Source organism: Eumetopias jubatus, unplaced genomic scaffold, assembly GCF_037043125.1.
Source record: "Eumetopias jubatus isolate StellerSeaLion01/CBP00866 unplaced genomic scaffold, mEumJub1_p1.0 scaffold_17, whole genome shotgun sequence".
NCBI lineage: Eukaryota > Metazoa > Chordata > Mammalia > Carnivora > Otariidae > Eumetopias > Eumetopias jubatus.
In genome coordinates, this window is record NW_028274823.1 from 76,154,681 (window position 1) to 76,175,692 (window position 21,012).

The 21,012-nt window shown below is 38.6% G+C and overlaps 1 protein-coding gene across 5 annotated transcripts in view; it reads right to left on the minus strand.

The window, feature by feature from the left end:
- Nucleotides 1–323: 323 nt before the first annotated feature.
- Nucleotides 324–21,012, minus strand: part of LYST (lysosomal trafficking regulator) — a 163,904-nt gene continuing 143,215 nt past the window's right edge. For all 5 annotated transcript variants that reach the window (XM_028104635.2, XM_028104637.2, XM_028104634.2 and 2 more), the window contains 7 exons: nucleotides 17,820–17,956; nucleotides 14,007–14,105; nucleotides 8,959–9,098; nucleotides 8,585–8,682; nucleotides 3,740–3,896; nucleotides 3,246–3,317; nucleotides 324–2,381 (listed from right to left, as the gene is read on the minus strand). In XM_028104635.2, the coding sequence (XP_027960436.1) occupies nucleotides 2,243–2,381; nucleotides 3,246–3,317; nucleotides 3,740–3,896; nucleotides 8,585–8,682; nucleotides 8,959–9,098; nucleotides 14,007–14,105; nucleotides 17,820–17,956 (842 nt within the window). In that variant the 3' untranslated portion in view covers nucleotides 324–2,242. The remainder of the gene's footprint in view (nucleotides 2,382–3,245; nucleotides 3,318–3,739; nucleotides 3,897–8,584; nucleotides 8,683–8,958; nucleotides 9,099–14,006; nucleotides 14,106–17,819; nucleotides 17,957–21,012) is intronic.

Consider the following 21,012-nt stretch of genomic DNA (forward strand, 5'->3'; position numbering starts at 1 on the left):
CTAAGCGTCTGCCTTTGACTCAGGTCATGATCCCGAGGTCCTGGGGATCGAGCCCCGCATCAGGCTCCCTGCTCAGCGGGGAGTCTGCTCCTGCTCTGCCCCTTCCCCGGCTCCTGCTTTCTCTCAAATAAATAAATAAATATATAAATAAATAAAGTCTTTAAAAAATATAATTAAGAAATGAAAGTTATCTTTTCTTAGTGACATCAATGTATAGGGGAGCTAAAGAGAGAACCTGTCTGGGTTACAAAGCAAAAAAGCCACCTATCTGAGCTCTGGGTCATAAATATTTAAATTGTATAAAGAATAGGTCTTTATATCTATTTTTATGAAATTTATTCCCAATTTGAAGTGGCAGTGTATACAAAGATAACAGAGCTTGTGATATTTTACAGAAACATTTACTACAACATGCACATTATGAAATGTTTCAAACATATACATATTAAGTTTCATGCTGAATAAATAATCCCCCCAAATTAATTTTTATTTTTACATAAAAATATAATATTGCACTCTTAACAAGACCAGTTATTTTGCATATTTTCTCTTTAAATAAATGATGGAATTCAGCCTTAAAAAGACAAAGAAGACTGAGTAGCAACCCTATTCTAATAGGGGACTAATTCCATGTTCTTGGTAGAAAAAATGAAAGCCAGACAATAGCTGCAGTTTTTTTTTTTTTTCTCAAACAAAGCAAATCACTTCAACGTGAATAGGAATCATCTCATCTCTGCACCTATCTGGACCTCACAGTTCCAAGCTGGTCTGTGCAAACCATGATCTAAGTGCGGCCTGTGACACGTTCTCATGGACGTATGCTGTTCCAGTGACATGCCCATGGGGCCGCTCCCTTCCTCTTTCTCGCATCTCCACAGCAGAGACGTTGGAATTGTGTTTTATATGGTTTTTAAGCAGAATGTTTTAGAAAGTCTGGAAGTTACAAAAGTAGTTCTGTAAACACCATATGAATTGAATTTTCATACCAAACACGCAAGTTATTCTTATGCAGGAATACATATGTTTACCCTGTGGTAACATCTTACTGATTATTTTACAGTGTTGTCAAAGCCAAAAAAGCAGCACCCCAAGTCAAAATACAGCCATAATGGTAGAGACAGGCTATGGTAGAGATTTTTAGGAATGCTGTCTTTATGGTGTGCAAGTTTTCTGTGGCGTATACTTAGATTTTTCTGTTGTTCCTCGAGTTCTCAGGTAGTACAGATAAATAGAAACAGAGCGGACACAGTTTCCTATAAGAATTATTCTGCATCTTGCTGGAAACAAAGTAAGCTGTCTCATTTCTTTGTAATTCTGTTTTGTGCAAGAAAACACACCCTGCACATTAGATTAAATGTCTTATCTAGAATGGACTCTTAATATCCGTGTCATCTTTCTGCGCAGTGGAGGCTTTCTATTGCAAATTGTTAAGTATTCAGTGCTCTGTAAATGGTAGATATTAAAATAATTATCATTGTGTTTAAATCTTAGTGACTCAACTAAGTAAGGATATTCAATATCTAGTGTTATGGATTTTAAACACAATTTTTACCAAAAAAACAGAATGTATCTGAAATCAAATGTGTGTTTGTGGCTGTCAAAAAATTCTGGTTACCTTACCTCTTTGAGCTAAGAAGGCAACTGGAAAAAAACTGCCCACCATAGAGATTCATTAGTACTTTGTTTTTAGTATTCCGATATTCCATAAAATGGTGCAGAGGCACGTACTGAATAATCTACTTCTCAGAGAAAGCACTTTGCAAGTTCTAACTTCTGATCCTCTTTCTTTACTCTGTGTGTTTGTGTGGGGAGGGTGGATTATCTTGGCATAAAACTTTTTAAATATAATTTTTAGAGTATTTTATATAAATAATTAGCTAATCAATTTAAATTCTACTGGTCCTTTTCGCATAATAGAAAAAGGAGAGACCCTAATCCTTTCTTTAGAATACCCCTGTGGGAAAACACTTGAAGAATACGATTTTAATTTATCATGTAAGACTTACATCTTGTTGGTTAGAACATACTTACACAACCCTCTAGATTATCACTAAATTAGAATAAAACTGTTCTCTCAGGACCTTGTGAGGCTGCAGAATGTTCTGCAGATGAAGAGAGTTGGTCCTTATTTGGATGATTTGTTTGGTCACCCATTTCTTCAGGTTCAACCTCCTAAAACTGGTGAGGTCAACAAATCTAGTTTGGATCTAAAGTGTTTTGGAGAAGCGAGGTTCTCTCTCATTCATCCAGCTGCATAGCTGCTAAGGAAGGAGTAGAACATTGGCTGTTTCAAGCGCTGCTGGTCCTTCCGACACCAGGCGATCACGGTCCCGTCACTATTCGCTGTGTACAGATGGTGGCCGTCACAGGAAAATGTAAGGCTGCCAAAAGAAATCCCATGTGTACATTATCTCTTCAAATTGCATTAGCATATTGGTGATCATATAGAAATTAGTGTAAAGAAGGTAAGATATCTTTACTGGAGCAGAGAGACCAATAAAATGGCAGCTTACAACTCACTGGTTTCTGCGGTAATTCTAATATAGTTTAATTGCTCTGCAGGCAACTTCGTGAAGCTCATTTTAACTAGGTGATACAGAATAAAATCAGATCAAAGAGATCAGTACATTCCATTCCTTCTTTCTGTATTTTCTTTTACCACCTTGTTTATGTTATTACTTAACAAATACTTGAGCATAGGAAAGTTTAGATAATATAACCGTGCTACATTTTCTCTTTATAGAAATAAATGATGATTATAGGGAGATATTTTATTTCCCTGAAAAAGGAAAAGGTAAAAATGTAATGTTAATAAATAATTAATTGGAGTTTGTTAAAATTTAAATTTAGTGCATTGAAAATAAATTAATAAAGTATAATTTGAATCACTTATTTCCGATTGATTTTTAAAGTCAAATTTGTTGGTAGAACAAAGGATAACTGGTTGTTTATCAATCTTTTCAAGCACACTCCTGCAGCTATCAATCACACCATTACGGTATTTTTAATAAGGAAGGAAAAAAATACAGTTTCTACAGTTCAAAAACTTCCCTGGGCACTCTCCCAGGATGCCTTCTATTAGACTCGGAGCTCCTGACTCAGATATTAAGTTCCAGAAAGACATGGACTGTGTCTCCTTGCTGTTTAGCACTCTCATAGCAGAGTTCACAGTCTGTGTGCTTTAATCTCTCCCTAACAAAAATAGAGTTACAAAGTATATTATGAAGAATCCGGGGGTGGTTTACCTTACAATTGGCTTATTTGATTTAGGAAATGTGATTTCCCGCACAGGCTTTAGGTCCCATGTACTCCATAACCTAGAGAGGGAAACAGTCATCATCTAATTAGGCAAACTGAAATTTCCTTCACTAAAAAAACCTATATATTTGTTAAAAATCATCTGGAAGGAAACACAATAAACAATAAACACAATAAACAATTAACAGAAGCTACTTCTGGGAAGTTTGCAGGGGGTAGATGTGGGAGTAAGAAAACTTGGTAAATTTTCATATTGTTAATCTTTTAAACAATTAATAGACAATATACAATTTCAAAACTACACAAAAGCTAAGTTTATTACTTAAAAGTAAAACAGGAATCAGTGAAGAACCTATATCTGAAGGTGATTTTAAATATCTAAATATGGAATATGAACATGCCTAGATATTTAAAGCTAATTTTTGCAATTGCTGTGTCCTTATGAACAAGAGCAAACAAAGGGAATCTAAACTCCTCTTACCTTACAATTCCATTCTCTAATCCCCCGGCAATCACATTGATAGATACTCCCTCAGGCTGGTTAGAGAAGGCAACGGAACAGATGATCTCCCTGCAGTGGACATGTCCAACGAGGTCCCCGTTCACTGTCCAGAGTCTGAGGTCGCTGCCTCCACCAGCTAAAACACCCAAATTGTCCCACAGGTCACCAGAGTGTGGGTACGTCAGAGCCCACCACCCTGGGTCCCAGCAGGGCAACCCGTGCACCGAGCTCATTTGTTTGAGTGATAAAATTTATACAGCTCATGACTGAAGCTGTATAAATAAAATTAGTACATAATAAGTCACAAAGGGCTCTGCATATTTATCTAGAGACAAGGACCAGTGGAAAAATAAAAATAAACAGATTAACTTAGAAATATAGAGCGACAAGGTAAATTAATCATGTATCTTTGTGTAATCGTATTTTAGCAAATGAACTGCCAAGGCTGAATTTGAAGGTACCTAGAAAGTTAAACAATCTGCAAAAACAGATGAAAATATTCTGTGAAACGATCTGTAAGAAGTGACTTATGTGACTTTTGAAGGAAAAAAAAAGTTATAATAAAGATTAGCTCAGTTAAAAGTATTTCTTAGAGAAAAAAAAAAAGATATCTAATTCCTCAGAGTGTCTAAGATTGAATCTTGTAGGTCAGTGACTTATTAGACTAATTTTTTTCTTTTCAAAGACCATGAGTAACTAAACTTTCTGGAGTTTTCCAGGGGGTGGGAGAAGCAGTAATTGCTTGCCATCTTCTGTATTTGGGGCCTCATGACGATGAGTCAGTCTAGCCTTCTTTGGAGAAATATTCTCAAGCTGATAAAGACAGGTTAAGAGGCACGGTAAAGTTTGGGTGCCATAATGTTACTCCACTTAATTTTATCTCTCCATTAGAACTAAAAAGTGCAGACTTTAACTCTCTCCTTTATTAAGGCAATGAAAAGATTGCATAGATTTCCTATTTTATAGCAAAGAAACAAACTGTGCAAATACTTCTTTATGTCAAGATATGCTGAAGACCTTCAAATATCACAAACCCAAATGCCTTCTGTGTTGCAGCATTAGTCACAATAGCCGAGAAGGGGAAACAACCAAACACCCAACAACAGATGGGAGGTAGATGTGTACAATGGGGTAGTACTCAGTCATGGAAAGTAATGAAGTTCTGCAACGTGCTGCAACACGGATGAGCCTTAACATGATGCTGAGGGAAATAAAAGGACATTAAAAAGACATAAAAGGACACAGAGTGTATGATTCCACTTAGATAAAATATCTAGAAATAGGCAAATTCATAGCGGAAGTAGAATAGTGGTTACCAGAAGTTTTGGGGCAAGGAGGAATAGAGTTATGGTTATAGAGCTTCTACTTAGGGTGATGAAAAAGTTTTTGAAATAGTGGTTGCACCACATTGTGGGTGTGGTGATGCCACTGCATCGTATACTTTAAAATGGTTCAGATAGCAACTATAACGTTAAACTTATTTACCACATACATAGAGAAAAGGAGGTTAACAAATGCCCGGTGTTTTACTTAAGATTTCCCACCGATTAGGAGAGATTACCTAAATAAAACATCAGTATGTAGGAGTTCAATATACTAAAGAAATACAATTGTAGACGATAAACTCCTCTTTTCCATAAGTAGATATTTCACTCTTTCTTTTGAATTTAATACTTGAAAAAATATTTTAAAAATTTATAAAACAACCAGATGTGTGCTAGTAAGGTTAGAAGGCTTACCAAAGATGCTGATGTAGGGGTCGATCATTACCTGTAATCGATAGCTACTGCAGCCTCAGTCCTTCAAAACCAAAAATCTAAATGTGGGCCTTGACTCTGAAATATGGTACAGAACTCAATAGGCAAAGAATCACCCTAGCAGATTACCCAGCACCTCGGGCTACCACGAAACCAAGTAACTACTCATTTGCCTGAGATTGTAAATATCAAAACTGAGGCCTTCACTCAAGACCAGATTACTTTCATGTGTAATTTAGCATGTCAACTAAAAGTCAGAAAGTTGGGCATTCCTGAAAAAAAATATTTATTCTTCCTATACATCTTCACTGAAATTAAAATAAATTGGAGAATTACTGCCCACCCTGAATTTCATAATGTTATATTAAATTTATAATGCCATTGGCAACACATGACCAGGCTATGAACCCTAGTTAAAAGGCATATATTTTGATCCAGTGGCAGAATGATTTTTTTAAAAAATACAGAAAACATCTATTATAATATTTACATAGTTTAATAAATTTCACATCTTATCATTATAAAAACCACATCCCATAAGGACTGGCAAATTATGATCAAGAGGAAAGAGCTTGCCAGTGTAACTTCAGACCCAACACAAATTTTATATACGTATGTGTAATGTGTATATACGTGCATACACACACACATAACACGTATGCATAAACATACATATGTTTTATTTAAATTTTGATTTTAAAGTTACCTGGATGGTACTCATTAACGGGTCAAGATGTTTGGTAGGCTAAATCTGCTAACTTTCCTTCCTTCTTGGACTCTCAGCTGAGGAGGATAAACTCTAGTTTGGGTCACGAAACATAAATTTGGCCTCTCTTTAAAAAAATCATTATTTTTATTATGTTCTCTATATACCAAATTCTTATGACTTCTCTTGTATATGTACCAAGAGGCCTTAAAAAAGTGGAGAAGGCCTTTTTGTTCATCCTGGAAAAAAAAGTTCTAGCCATTACTCTATTATACTGTGCACTCCCCAGGGACACCTGAATACCCTACTAGCGAGTTAGTAATTGCAGCAAAAGTAATTTTGTTTCTTGTTCCCTTAAGACTGGCTGATATAACATCACAGATATAAATCACTACTGGCAGCAGGAAAGTAATTAACTTTACAAAATTCAGTTCCCTAAGGATCAGTCCTAACTTTCAAATGTTGCCAAAACAAGAAAGTAGAGAACACTATATAAATAATCATTATATTATTCGCCCAGATTCCCCTTTGGTATGACATACTAAACGCTGCTAATGTACAAATCAAGGGAGAACAATTAGCAAAAGTCATCAATCATCTACCCACACTTGTATTATCAAAGTCAACAGTTCAAAATCTTTCCCCTTAGTTATGACAATTAGGAAATAAAAATGTTTCCATGGCATTATTTTATAACTGGATGTTAAGATTGGCAAATACTTCATATCTGATACCTTTAAAGCATGACTGAAGACATTACTTCTCCGGAATACAAGAACTAATGAATGTTTTATAAACAATAAAACTCCAAGAGATAGCTGTAGTATAATAAAAAATAAATATTTGGTCTTTGTCCCAGGTCCCTGGCATACAGCTCCTGAAAACCCTTGGTATTTACCATCTTTTGTCTGCCAACAAGCTGACTCCTAGGCGGTAGGCCCCAGATAGCTTCAGGATGGGGGCCTGTTACCAGACAAACCCGCCATGTAGTTAGGAGGTTAGAATTTACAGTACCTCCCCACCTCCGGGGACAGAGAGAGGCTGAAGATTGAGCTCAAGTACCACAGCCACTGATTCAATTAACTGTGCCTACAGAAGGAAACCTCAATTAGGTTAGTTAGGAGGGCTCCCGAGCTGGTGAGCACATTCAGGTGCCAGGAGGGATGTGCACTCTGACTCCACCCAGACAGGCCCTCTGGATCTCCCCCTATATACCTCTTCAGCTGGCTGCTCATTCTTTTTTTTGTAGAGAGACAGCAAGAGTGAGGTAGGGGGAGGAGTAGAGGGAGAAGGAGAGAAAGAATCTGAAGGAGGCTCCCCCAGCCTGAGCCTGACGTGGGGCTCGATCTCACAATCCTGAGATCATGACCTGAGCCGAAATCAAGAGTCGACGCTCAACCAACTGAGCCACCTAGGCGCCCCTGGCTGTTCATTTCTATCCTTTGTAATAAACTACTGTAGTTAAGTATAATGTTTGACTAAGTTCTGTGAGCTTGGTCAGAGGTTGGGAACTCCCAAATTTGCTAACTTTAAGTAGTTAGTGTCAGAACCAAATCGCATTGTTGAGCACCCAGATGGTGTCATAGGATTGGAGAACTGTTGGGGGTCAGAAAAAAACTAAACAATATAAAACATGCAAGCAAAGGATAGAGGACCACTCACTATAGATATGTCAAAGATAATCTATACTGAGTGGGCAGAAAGAGACAATTTTTCAAAGGATTCTTTTGATGTTAAGATCCTTAAGAACAGAAATGCAAACAGAAAATTTATGAATTTTCCAACTGTTCTTTCCTGCTGGATGCATCAAGTTTTTAAATATGTACTACTTGAAAAAACAAAACCTAAAAACATAACCTCTGATGAGGAGATATAACTCTGTCATGTAAATTTCAAGGCAAATTATACCTCCATTTATTATAATATAGTACTGTTCTCACTCAGGGACTGGAAGATATATATATTCAAAGCTGATCGTTGGCTGATGCCTTGCACTTACGTTATGGAGAAGGTAGTAAAGTTAGTAGTTAAAAAGCAGAAGCCAAAAAAAAAAAAAAAAAGAGAGAAACAAAACCCAAGAAACTCAGATAATTATGTAATAATAACTTGCTTAACTTACATGTGCCCAAATGCAATCTTTCATATATCAGAAAAAGAGTTAAATTATGACAATATTAACTTTTGCATAAGTTGGTCCCTAAACTGATGAACTCGCTCTTGGATCTTATTGTATTTTAACACACAAATACGCTATTACTACAGTACTTAGATGAGGTTAGGGACCTGAGAGATGGAATCCATCAGCTTAACCTACACAGGAGCCAGCTAATGACTCCGTGCTTTGGTTCTGGGCTCGCTCACCTGAATCACACACAGTGGCGATGTCACCGGTAGTTTCGCTAGCAGAGACAGCTGTGACTGGGCTTTTGTGTCCCGCCAGGCTCTGTACATAGCACAGCCTGAAAGACCAAAGACAAATTTGCAGCTGATCATTAAATATATTTAGATTCTCTGGTATAATTCCTTCCCTCAGTGTCTGGACCTATTATTCATAAGGCATTCCCCACTGTATTCCTAACTGATCTTTTGATTTTAATATGATTAACAAAGTAAAGTTTGTATTTCATGCTTAAAATGATCATAATGTAAAGATCTTATTTTAGTGCATCTGTTTCACACAGGAAGAACTGAAACATAAAGGCGGCGGTGTTTGAGTGGGAGACCTTCTTCTGTACCTGTTTAAATCCCATATGATGCAGGTTCCATCTCTGCTCACGCTTATCATTATACTGTAGGGTTTGCAAACAAATAAGCTGGTTATCTCTTCTGTGTGCCCGTACAGATGTATCTGAGACTCCATTTCTATCTCTGAGGGCTGAAATTGAAAAAAGTCAGTGAAGTACAAGATAAAAAGCATGACAAAAGTTTTCCTAGTACTGTGTCTCAAAAATAAGAACAATTCAATGCTGAGTGGTGGGGGGTGGGAGGGATGGGGTGGCTGGGTGATAGACATTGGGTAGGGTATGTGCTATGGTGAGCGCTGTGAATTGTGCAAGACTGTTGAATCACAGATCTGTACTTCTGAAACAAATAATGCAAGATATGTTAAGAAAAAAGAAAAAGAAGAAGATAGCAGGAGGGGAAGAATGAAGGGGAGTAAGTCGGAGGGGGAGATGAACCATGAGAGACAATGGACTCTGAAAAACAAACTGAGGGTTCTAGAGGGGAGGGGGGTGGGGGGATGGGTTAGCCTGGTGATGGGTATTAAGGAGGGCACGTTCTGCGTGGAGCACTGGGTGTTATGCACAAACAATGAATCATGGAACACTGCATCAAGAACTAATGATGTAATGTATGGTGATTAACATAACAATAAAAAAATTAAAAAAAAATAAGAACAACTCAAGGGACTCAAACATTCTTCTCAAGCATATCATGTTTCAATCCATTGCAGTTCAACTCTTTCCTAAAGAGTAAAACTAATTAAACATGAACACATTTTTAATTGTCCATAATTTCAAGAATTAAAATGCTTTTTCATTTTTTGTCTTCTTGTCCAATCTTGGTCCAAATACATACAAATATTTTTATAGTTATGATAACTGCCATCCACATAATTTTATATTTTGTGTTTAAACATTCTCCTATAAGCATTTTCTATTTTTGACATTGTCTTCAAGATGATTTTAATGGTGTTATAATATTCTATACAGTTGGTATGCCATAATTTACTTGAGCATTTTTACAGATAGACATTTAAAATTGTTTCTAGTATTTTCCAAATTATAGAATTATAGATGCCATAATTAAATCCTTCATGTGTAAAAGTCTAGTTCTTCTGAATTATCTCTTTGGAATAAATTTCCAGAATCCTATTAGTGGGTCAGTGAATACTAATAATTTTATAGTGTACTTTTCTTTCTTTTTTTAAAGTTTTATTTATTTATTTGACAGAGAGATAGCGAGAGAGGGAATACAAGCAGGGGGAGTGGGAGAGGGAGAAGCAGGCTTCCTGCTGAGCAGGGAGCCCAATGCGGGGCTCGATCCCAGGACCCCGGGATCATGACGTGAGCCGAAGGCAGACGCTTAACGACTGAGCCACCCAGGCGCCCCTATAGTGTACTTTTCAAAGGCATTGTACCAAGTCATGATGCCACCAAGAGTGACATTCACCATTACCTGTCCATAGTTACAGATTGGTTTTCTAAATGAAAGGTTGCAAACCGATGTTCCAAGGGCCATGTTGGCTCACAGATGCCAGATGTCTATATGAGGTTTGACTCTTGTTTTCATTAGACTAAGCTATTTATTGTCTTAAAGTATTTCAATATTCCACTCCAAAGGATATAGAAAGTAGAAAGAATAAGAATAAAAGGCTGTATATTGACCACTCAGTTAAACTAATCCTAGTATTTTATATGATCGATTTTTTAAACAGAGAAAAAAATTAAACATTACCCAGTTTGTGTACTGTTCTATTTCCTCTCTTGTGAGAAATTACTACATCCTGAATTTTGTATTTGTTTCCCACGTATGTAGAACATATGTTCTACTATATGTTGCCATAACCATAAGCAACATATTGTATGATTTTTCATGCTGACAAATCACTTTCTTTTTTTAAGATTTTATTTATTTATTTGACAGAGAGAGACACAGTGAGAGAGGGAACACAAGTAGGGGGAGTGGGAGAGGGAGAAGCAGGCTTCCCGCTGAGCAAGGAGCCCGATGCAGGGCTCGACAAATCACTTTCTATATGTGCTATTATTCTCCAGGTATCTTTTGCATCTTGCCTTTTTGTTCACCACTATTGTAGAAATATATCTGTGTGTTGATATATTAGCTGCCGCTCATCCATTTTAAGTGCTATATAGTCCAGGGTTTTATTCACATAAAAATACATATTTTACACTAAAAGGATCAAATGACCAGGCAATACCAGCTCATATTCTTTCTTGGAACAACTGGCTTCAGCTGTGTGGCAGTTGGTTCTGTTTAGCTAGGACACGTGACGCTCAACCACACACAATCACAGAGAGGAGATGTGCTTTCACAAGGACCAGAGTCCCAGGTCTGAGCCCCTGCTCTCTCCTTGACTATGACCCACCCCCACGAGGCCAGGCGTCTGGAGGGCCAAAGGCCCGAGCCCAGAACCCTTTCAGACTGTGCTTCAGGGTACCTGGGACCAAGGAACTCCCTGACGGAAAAGGCCTGAGCCCCTTCTTTTTCTGCCTGAGCTCTGCAGCACTTGAGTTTGTGACTCACTTCATATTCTAAGTCTCTGAAAATTTCCCAACTTTTAAATGTCAATCAAGGTTGCTTTAAATTGCATTTCTTTTATTATAACCAAATTTAACTTTTTCACATATTCATTTTCTTACATGTAAATTTGTGTGCCTGGTTTTGTGTATTTGTTACTACATTTAAAAAATTATTTGGGGGTGCCCGGGGGGCTCAGTCGGTTAAGCCTCTGACTACCCACTAAGTGGGGAGTCTGCTTCTTTGCCTCTTTCTCTGCCCCTCCCCCTGCTCGCAAGCTCTCTCTCTCTCGCTAAAATAAATAATCATAAAAAAATGACAATAAAATAATTATTTGGAGGAATTCCTCTACTTGTGAAATAGAATGCAGATATCTTCCTTGTTTCTGCTGGATGACCTGGACCACCATACCAGTCTACGGACACCTTAGCCAAAGTCAAGTCTTGAGATCTGGATAACCCAGGGAACTGCAACCCAGGCTGTAATTCCATGCAAGAGGTGGCCTGACTGGACTCATCCTCACTCTTAGGGTGTAGTCCTTCAGGGACCAGCCTTTGGAGAAGGGCCTCCTTGGGACTCTCCAGCTTGCTCAGTCTCTGGATATCGTTATCTGTTCCTCTCACAAGAGCTGTCCAAGGACAGTGAGTACTCCAGGACTGACAAATGCCCTCCAGGTGAGAGCGCCCCCCTGCTTATTTACCTCTCTGGCCTGGGAATTCCCTATTAGCTTGTCAGCAATTTGATGCTTTAATTACACACACACACACCCAACACACACACACACACGTATGTGTGTGTATTTTTTTTTACTCCATGATCAAGAATATTATTTATAGGGTAAACACAGCATAGGACCCCTATAGTGGTTGTTGATAGTTTTATAGATCTTATACTTTAAAATGATTGTAAGAGTTAGCGTTACTAGATTCCCTGACTGGTTGGAAAACAATTTCCATGGACAGAATAGGAACCATGGACTACTTCATTTAAAGATGCTCTTGAGGGGCGCCTGGGTGGCTCAGTCGGTTAAGTGTCTGACTCTTAGTTTCGGCTCAGGTCATGATCTCAGGGGTCACGAGATCGAGTACCATGTCCAGCTCCGTGCTCAGTGGGGAGTCTGCTTGAAGATTATCTCTCTCTGCCTCTCCCCCCCACTCACTCTCTCTCTCTTTCTAAAATAAATAAATAAATCTTCTAAAAAAAGTGCTCTTGGATGACATACTACCACCTCAAATAAACCTCATATATACTCTCTGGCCACCACCGATTCAGAGAATGGAAATACAGGTGTTCACTTTTATGAAGATGAGATGGTCATACTATTTAATTAGTGAAAAAAAATGACTCAAGAGCAACTATTTATCACTTTTAGAAGACATTCCAGGCTTTCTGACATCTGGCCCCCACTCTACTCTTTGTTCTCAGAGCACACACATCAGTGTCCTGCAGTAACCTGTATGTGCTCGTCTCCTGAGAAGAGCCCTGCACCAAAGCCCACCTGAGCCACTGCGGTGGCCTCCTAGCTGGCACCCTTGGCTCCAGTCTCATGTCCTACCGTGGGCTTCCCAAAAGGCTGGCCAGATCATATTACAACTGCTTAAAATGTTTTAATGGCGTCTTAGGCTAAGAGACGGAAACAATATTATGCTCACATTTATACCCCAAGGATCATGGGAAAGAACCTTAATAAGAGTTTAAAAGGGAGTAAACTTGGACAGAAAAGTAAGAGGAACCTAGCATCACCCCATGCTAGGGAGACTGGTTTCATCCAGTAGAACATATTTAATAATATAATGGAGAAAACTGTAATGGGGGGCAGAAGCAAAAGAAAGGTCTAGAGTAAAATGATAATTATCTCAGTTCTAGAAGAAAAGGATAATTATCACCCTAAATTTGCCACTTATCCTCAACAGTACCACAGGAGTTGATTCAAGAAAGGAACAACAGTAAATTAAGGGAAGTATTGCATAATATGTCTTTTCTTCCCTAGACTGTTTTATAATTTAATTTTCAAATCCTGGAAATTCAGCAAATGGCTAAAATAAATTTCTTCCAGTAAGTTGTGGAAATCAAGATGGGCTACTTGGATTTTGCTATAGTCCAGAGACTGTAGGAAGGTTAAATACTAGGTGTTCTCAGCTTCCAAATTTTACAGAATCAAGTGTACTCCTAAGCATTCAGGCCGACACCAAGAATACAGGCAAACAAGTATCACAATGTCATGAAAAAGTCTAAATACATAACAGATCATGACTCAAAATACTACATCTTTGACACCAAAAGATAGGACTGTTATAATTATTTTCAAAAATTTTCATGATCCTAGTAAACCTAAAACTAAAGAGTCAGATATGTGACCTTTTATATTTTAAGAGCTTACATGAAAAAAAGATTAAAAAACAAAAAATTGAAGTACAAACATTTTCAGTTACTCTTGTACCAGTGAATTATACTTCAGGAGCCTTTTCTTCTTCTCACGAACATGAAAATCCTAAACTGCCCACGAAGTGAGCCCAGGACCTACCGTGCTGCTGGTAAACCTGTTGGCGTAGGCCGTGATGACCCCACATTTGCTCCCAGTGAACAGGTGGCAACTGTCAGGCACCCAGGCACAACTTGTTACCTGTGAGACAGGACAAACCAAAGATCATCGTGTTCAAAAAGCTTGAGAAATGTTTCTACTTCTCTGATGGTTATTTAAAAGACATACAACCACAAAATGTAATAAACATTTTACTTGAACTAATTAAAAATGTACAAGATATAATAATATTCTGTAACGTTAAGCCAGATGTCTAAAGGCTGTTTCCGAGTTAAAATGTATTACATCATCGTCTGTGATTTTACATTTTTCTGTACACACACACACGGCCACTTGTTCCTTAGAAATTTAAACAAAATGATCCAGGATTGACTAGATCCAAGGTTGAGTGTGTGTGTGATGTGCATGTGTATGTGGTTTCACACATTTCCCTGATTTTTTTTTTCTTTTTCTGCTTTTGGTAGGGAATTGGGGTACATACAAAGAGACAGGTATTGCTTCTAACAGTTCTAAAGATTGTTAATAGGAGAAGGAAAGATAAATGTGGGGAAAAAAATCTCAGATTATTCCTTTGGGACTGTAAGCCCTTCAGTCCTAACCATGGAGGTGCTATTCAAGGCCACTCAACTCTCTGGTCCAATAAGTCTTCCTCTGGCTCTGGGCACCAGCTGACCCCCAGCGCCAGTCCCCAGCGCCTCGGCTCCCATGGGCCCCTTCTCCAGTCCCACCTGTCCCATAGCCTGCGCTCCCCTCACGCTGCACTGTGCTAAGCAGACAGAGGTCATCAGCCACAGATCTCAGGCCCTTCCTTCCTTTGTGCCTCAAGGGTCTCAGTGCTTCTCCTGATTTAAAGGAGGAAGCCCCTCTGCTTCTCAGGGCAGCCCCACACCATACCCAGAGTTCCTCAGAACCCTTGTCCTTGCTCTCAGAATTTCAAGCTGTCTTTTGCTGGCTTCTTCCCCTCAAGTGTCTGCTACCTTAAAAATTACTTTCTCTCACCCTGGGTCTTCTTAACTCTCAATACATCACCCGAGTCCACTGGACCCAATTTCATTTTTTGAATTTCTTTCTTGAATAGTTCTATTTGTAAGGATTACTATTTCATGACTTCTATTCTTTCTTAGAGGTCTTCCAAAGAACAAAGAGAAAAAATATATATATTTTTTTAATATATAGAAAACTCAGTGTCTTACAATTCCCATATGGGTCTACCGAACCCTTTCATAAACCTAAGTTATATTACAGGGTTTTAATAATTTCATCTTCCCTCTGTCTCAAAACATTTTGCTGTTTCATCACTGTAGGAATTATTTCATGACTACTCAACAATTCCCAACTCTGCTAGAGCAAAACAAACAGGAAAACGCAGAATGATGGATCTGCTGGAAGGATAATGTGATCTGTGAAACCAAGTGTCACTTTGGGTTTTCTGATGGTACTGTCCAAAGAGTGGTATCATCTTTCAAGAAAATATAAAGGAAGACTGGAGACACTGCTTCATATTCTGCTTTTAGCTTTCATTGAACACAACTGGGAATTCAGAATTTTTCATGTTCTACTGATAAGAGAAAAGAGAACAAAACTGACAGAGGACTAGGTTTCACGATTATGAGATCAGTTAGAAGGTGAAGGCAAAGAGACGGCAGCACTCTAATCTCTCATGATGAGACCACGATCGTAGAAGTGAGATCTGAGTGTGGGTCCTCAGTATGATAACATCCTGGATGAATTTTCTCAAACTACAGAACTACTGAATGGACAATATGTTTCTAAGGATGAAAATGGAATAGGGGGCTTCATGCTGGCAGTCATTTGAGCAGAAGTTCTTTATCACAGAGTATTTTGCTAAAAGAATCTGGACAATCCTGTTTTGCTAAAAGGATTTATGACAGTGTTCTTTCATCTTTAATGATGCTTGTGTGCCAAACTTTACATGACAGAAGTAATTTTGCAATGCTCAATTCTTTCTTTCTTTCTTTTTTTTTTTTTAAGATTTTATTTATTTGACAGAGAGAGACACAGCGAGAGAGGGAACACAAGCAGGAGGAGTGGGAGAGGGAGGGAGAAGCAGGCTTCCCGTGGAGTAGGGAGCCCAGTGCAGGGCTCCATCCCAGGACCCTGGGATCATGACCTGAGACGAAGGCAGACGCTCAACAACTGAGCCACCCAGGCGCCCCTACAATACTCAAATTCTTATTAAAATTTCTAATAAGGTTGTTTTCCAATGTCCTTATGCTGCTTACTTTTGTTAGTTTACCGATAACCAGATAACAAAAGGTGATAACCATTTTTTTCAGGTACATTGAGAGTTAAGCGAATAAGTCATTGCCTTCCTTTCTTTCACTGCTAAAAATCCCCACAAGTAGCAGCTTACTCCATTTCTAATGTTCTCAGGGAAGGGGGCAATGTTAGGGCACATGAATAGGCAGGAGATGTTATGTAGGTAATGGGAGCCAGGAAATGGCAAAAGAATTTCCCAAGGAAAGAAAGAGTCACAGAAAGAGGGTTTAACATACAATTTGTATAGTATGGGAAAGAGTTGTGGCATTATTGTCTGTGTGTGTATATAGTGTGTGTGTGTGTGTGTGTGTGTATAGTGTGTGTGTATATATAGTGTGTGTATATATATAGTGTGTGTGCGTGTATATAGTGTATGTGTGTATAGTGTGTGGGTGTATATATACTGTGTGTGCGTGTGCATATAATGTGTGTGTATATGGTGTGTGTATATGTTGTGTGTGTGTATAGTGTGTGTATAGTATGTGTGCGTGTGTATATATAGTGTGTGTGTAAATATATAGTGTGTGTATAAATAGTGCATACAGTGTGTGTATATATAGTGTGTGTGTATATTCTGTGTGTGTATATAGTGTGCATGTGTATATATAACATGCATGTATATACAGTGTGTGTGTATATAGTGTGTGCGTGTGCATATAATGTGTGTGTATATGGTGTGTGTATATGTTGTGTGCGTGTATAGTGTGTGTGTATATATAGTGTGTGTGTGTATAGAGTATGTGTGTAGTGTGTGTATATAGAGTGTTGTGTGTATATAGTGTGTGTGTATATAAAGTGTGTGTGTGTGTAGTGTGTGTTTATATAGAGTGTGTATAGTGTGTGTGTATATAGAGTGTGTGTGTATAGTGTGTGTGTATAGTGTGTGCGTATTGTGTGTGTGTGTGTGTATAGTATATATATAGTATATATACAATTGGAAACATTTTTACAACAGCTTTAGGAGAGAGTAGTGGGGAGTACGATTTACGATTCCTCAGTTTCAAAGAGGAGGAAAGAACCTCAAGTCTGGAAAGGTTAAGGTGCTTGCCAAAGGCTACAGAGTAAATAATAAAGCCTAGACACTAACACAGAACTGAGGGCTTTAGTTGGACCTGATGCTCTTTCAACCCATTGTGATGCCTAAACACCCAGTCTATTTAGCAAAAACCAGGTACAGAGGATGGCACTCTGGTTATAGAAAACGACACAGTGACAAAAGGCAAGTGACAACTGAGAAGAAAGCAGTGTTGATTTTGTTCCAACACTGTGCCAATCGCTGATGCTGACTAGATGATTATAATACCGTCTCAATGAGATACTGGGGAGAAGACAAATTTTGGGGACACAGAAGAGAAATAGGAAGTCTGAGCACTGTAAACAAGGCCTAAGTCCAGTGTCATCAGCGTCTGGACTGGATTAACTGCAGAATATTAAAGACTAGCTGCTATCAGTCTGACTCCTTTCTAGAGCATTACACTTAATTATTATGATAAAGTACCTTGTAAAAACGTTTACCTGATATTGTTGTGAACTTTGTATAAAGTTTACTGGAGGCTCGCTTTGTTTACTCTTCAACCTTAAAATGTTATCAGCGTATCCCCAGCTCAGGATGGCTGACCACTGAATGTCAGTACTGTTCATGCTTCTCACACCTCAAGAAGAAGAAATAAAAGTATCAGATTGCCACCGCTCAACTGTTATTTGACAGCCCCCTAAAATGGCGGGTTAAAAGCTGAAGTTTACATAGCAGAACACAGTATCTTTCCAGAGCAAATCATCTTTGTATTCATAAGACAGGCCGACTTAAGTTCGTTTTATTCTTTTAATGCTAATGGGATTCTAAGAGTGGAACTAATTCTTATTCACTCGTGGTGTTTTGGTTAGGACTTACTTGATTTAGTACTAAAATGTCTGTTAAGAAATTTTTATGGAAGACAATGATAGTCAAGCTTACTCTGGTCATGTTCTATGAAACTTTTACTTTCAAAAATAAATACAAACTAGACACTGTTTAAATAACTTTGTAGCCACCATCTGCTGACAAGTCAGTATGGACAACTATCAATACTAGAAAGAACACTGCTACCCTAGAGAAGCAACAGCGGTCCTGGGAAGGGGCCATTTAATCCTGTCAACTGCCAGGGCTTTGCACAGCAGACTTTGATTTAACGAGGTCCAGCTCCTTTCCCCTTTCTCTTTTTTACAACATAGTTATGTCTGTTGGGATAAAGATTTGGACATTTTGACATCCCTTTTCTGTACTATTCATAATCTATGCCCTGTTGGTATGCTGAATGTGGCCAATGCAGCATAAATGCTGTAACTGGTGCTGTCCTTGAAATTTGCATTGCTTAAGTCCCTTAAGGAGAGAGAATGGGCTTTATTTATTCCAGCACCTAGCAAAATAAGGCCACGTATTAAGGGAATGAAACAAATACATACTTGTTGAAAGAATCAATAGCACAGTGAAAATGTAATTCACAGATTTTTGTTTTCTTTTGTTGAGTACAATACCAAATGTTGACATCAGTTTGGCAATAAAGGAACTAGAATATACTCACTTAATAAAAGCTCCTCTAAATATAAGCTGCTAGGGAAAGGAACCACATTCTATGAGTCTCAGGGCCTCTCAAATTCATTCTGTAATGCCTGGCATATAGTGGGCACTCAATAGCCCACGTGCTCAATGAATGAGTTACATCTAGTAACTGCACCCAGTTTCTCATTCCATCACTTACAAGATGCACCATCTTTTTTTGTTTTTTTTTGGAAGAAAAATAAACTTCTCCTTTACCTACTAGGACAGTGAATCTTAAACAGGAGTTTGTATGAAAATGGTGTTTCCAGTATGCCTAGGCTTGGACTCGAGCCCCAGAGATTCTGATACGGTGTGGCTCAAATGAGACCCAGGCAAGTATACTTTGAAAAAAAAAAAAAAAAAAAAGCATCTCAGGCAACTTGGAGGCACAATTTTCCAAGTAAGGGTTTAAGGTCATCAAAACCATTGCAGTTACATTGTTCTGTGCATGTATAGCTCAGCAAAACCACACAGTTACTTGATAAAGCAGCACTCAGCACCTTGCAGCTGTAGCACGTGACCCGACCCCCCTCGGCAAGCGGGGCTCTCACAAGCCAGTATGGGGTGGGTGAGTACTCCTCTCTTGCACTGTAAGGTGCTGGGTGTGGCAGTGAGAGCTCGCACAGTCCCCTGGGCCCCGGGGGCCGGAATGCTTACAGCCTGATGGGCCTTTACTGAGCACTTAGAAGGAGTCAGGCACTGTGCTAATCATTCCCTACATTATTTCATTTAATCTTTACAGTAAATTACCCTGTGAGGTCAATCCTTTTGTTATTCCCGATTTATAGATCAAAAGCCAGGATTTAGAAGGTTTAAGTAATTTTCTCAAGGTCAAACAACTACTAAGTATCAGAGCTGGGATGCAAACTCATTGTATCTGCTGTATTATATAATCTGTTGTATTATACTACTTCCCCACACAACCTAGATGCTGGCAAGCCCCAAATACATTCTAAAAGGGAATAAAGTGTAATTTGAATGAACACAGCTATTAACGGCACTGACTATAGTGGCACAAATAAGACAGGTTGAAAATTACATTTGACATATTTAAGTCCCATCGTGCCAAGCGGTAACACCAGCCCTTTCTCTTCTGCTCAAGAGAGACAAACTTCAATCCACTCTAATTAATTTTTTAAACGTAAATTACTGACACATTCTGGTACTTTAAGTATTATCAGTAGTAAATTATTTGTAACACCCCCACAACTAAGTGCAACACTGATATTACAGTAGTTACGATTAGACAGATTTATCTGATCCTACTAATTCACTAAATTTAGATAAAATGATAAGCAGCCTCTCCTACTACTAACAAGTATAAAGGCGATCACTGATTGCTGATATAAACAAGAGTAAGCCTACAAAGAACTGTGGTCCAGCCAGCACACTTAATTTCTTTGAGTGCCCTCTGCTTGGCATGGGTCCCGCACCCTTGTAGTGCAAAGCTGTACGTGGTGGAAGGCTCCTGAACCCCAAGGAGCGCAGTGCGTCAAAAATCATGTTAAACCCAAGCAGTGTGACTGTCTGGAAGCATCTAGTCCACACGCTGGCTTTTAGGCACATCTGCACACCCCTGCTATGAACAGGCGAGCATCCTCATTGATTTTAGTGCCCAAGCCCAGGCCGAGGAAGTAGGGAGAGTTCTTTTACATTGAACGAAATGGTTAATTACATTAACCATAAAGTAATGATGGCACTTTTCCATGTGTTGTTGTTAGTGAGTTAGTGCACAGAGGGTGAGAAAAGAACTGCTTTCCAGGCATACCTATTTTTAAAACCTGCTTTCAAGGCTATCATGACTTCCTTGTTTTGTTTTGTTTGTTTTAATCTCATGACTATCCCTTCTGAGGTACTAGCTTTGCTGGCCAGATAACTCTGCCTGTTCTGGGAGTCAAGAGCCTCAAAAGGTCCATTCCTAGAAGACTGATACTGTTTTCATCTTGTGAGCACAACCATTTATTCTTGTCTCTGACTCCTCCTCTCATTTCAAATGGCACTGCATTTAATCTCCCCCTTCCCCCCCATGTGGTATGTTTAATTCCTACTTTGCACTGAATAACCACAAATTCGAATGATTTTTCACCATGGATTCAAAACTTACAAATAAAATAGTGGCACAGATGAGCT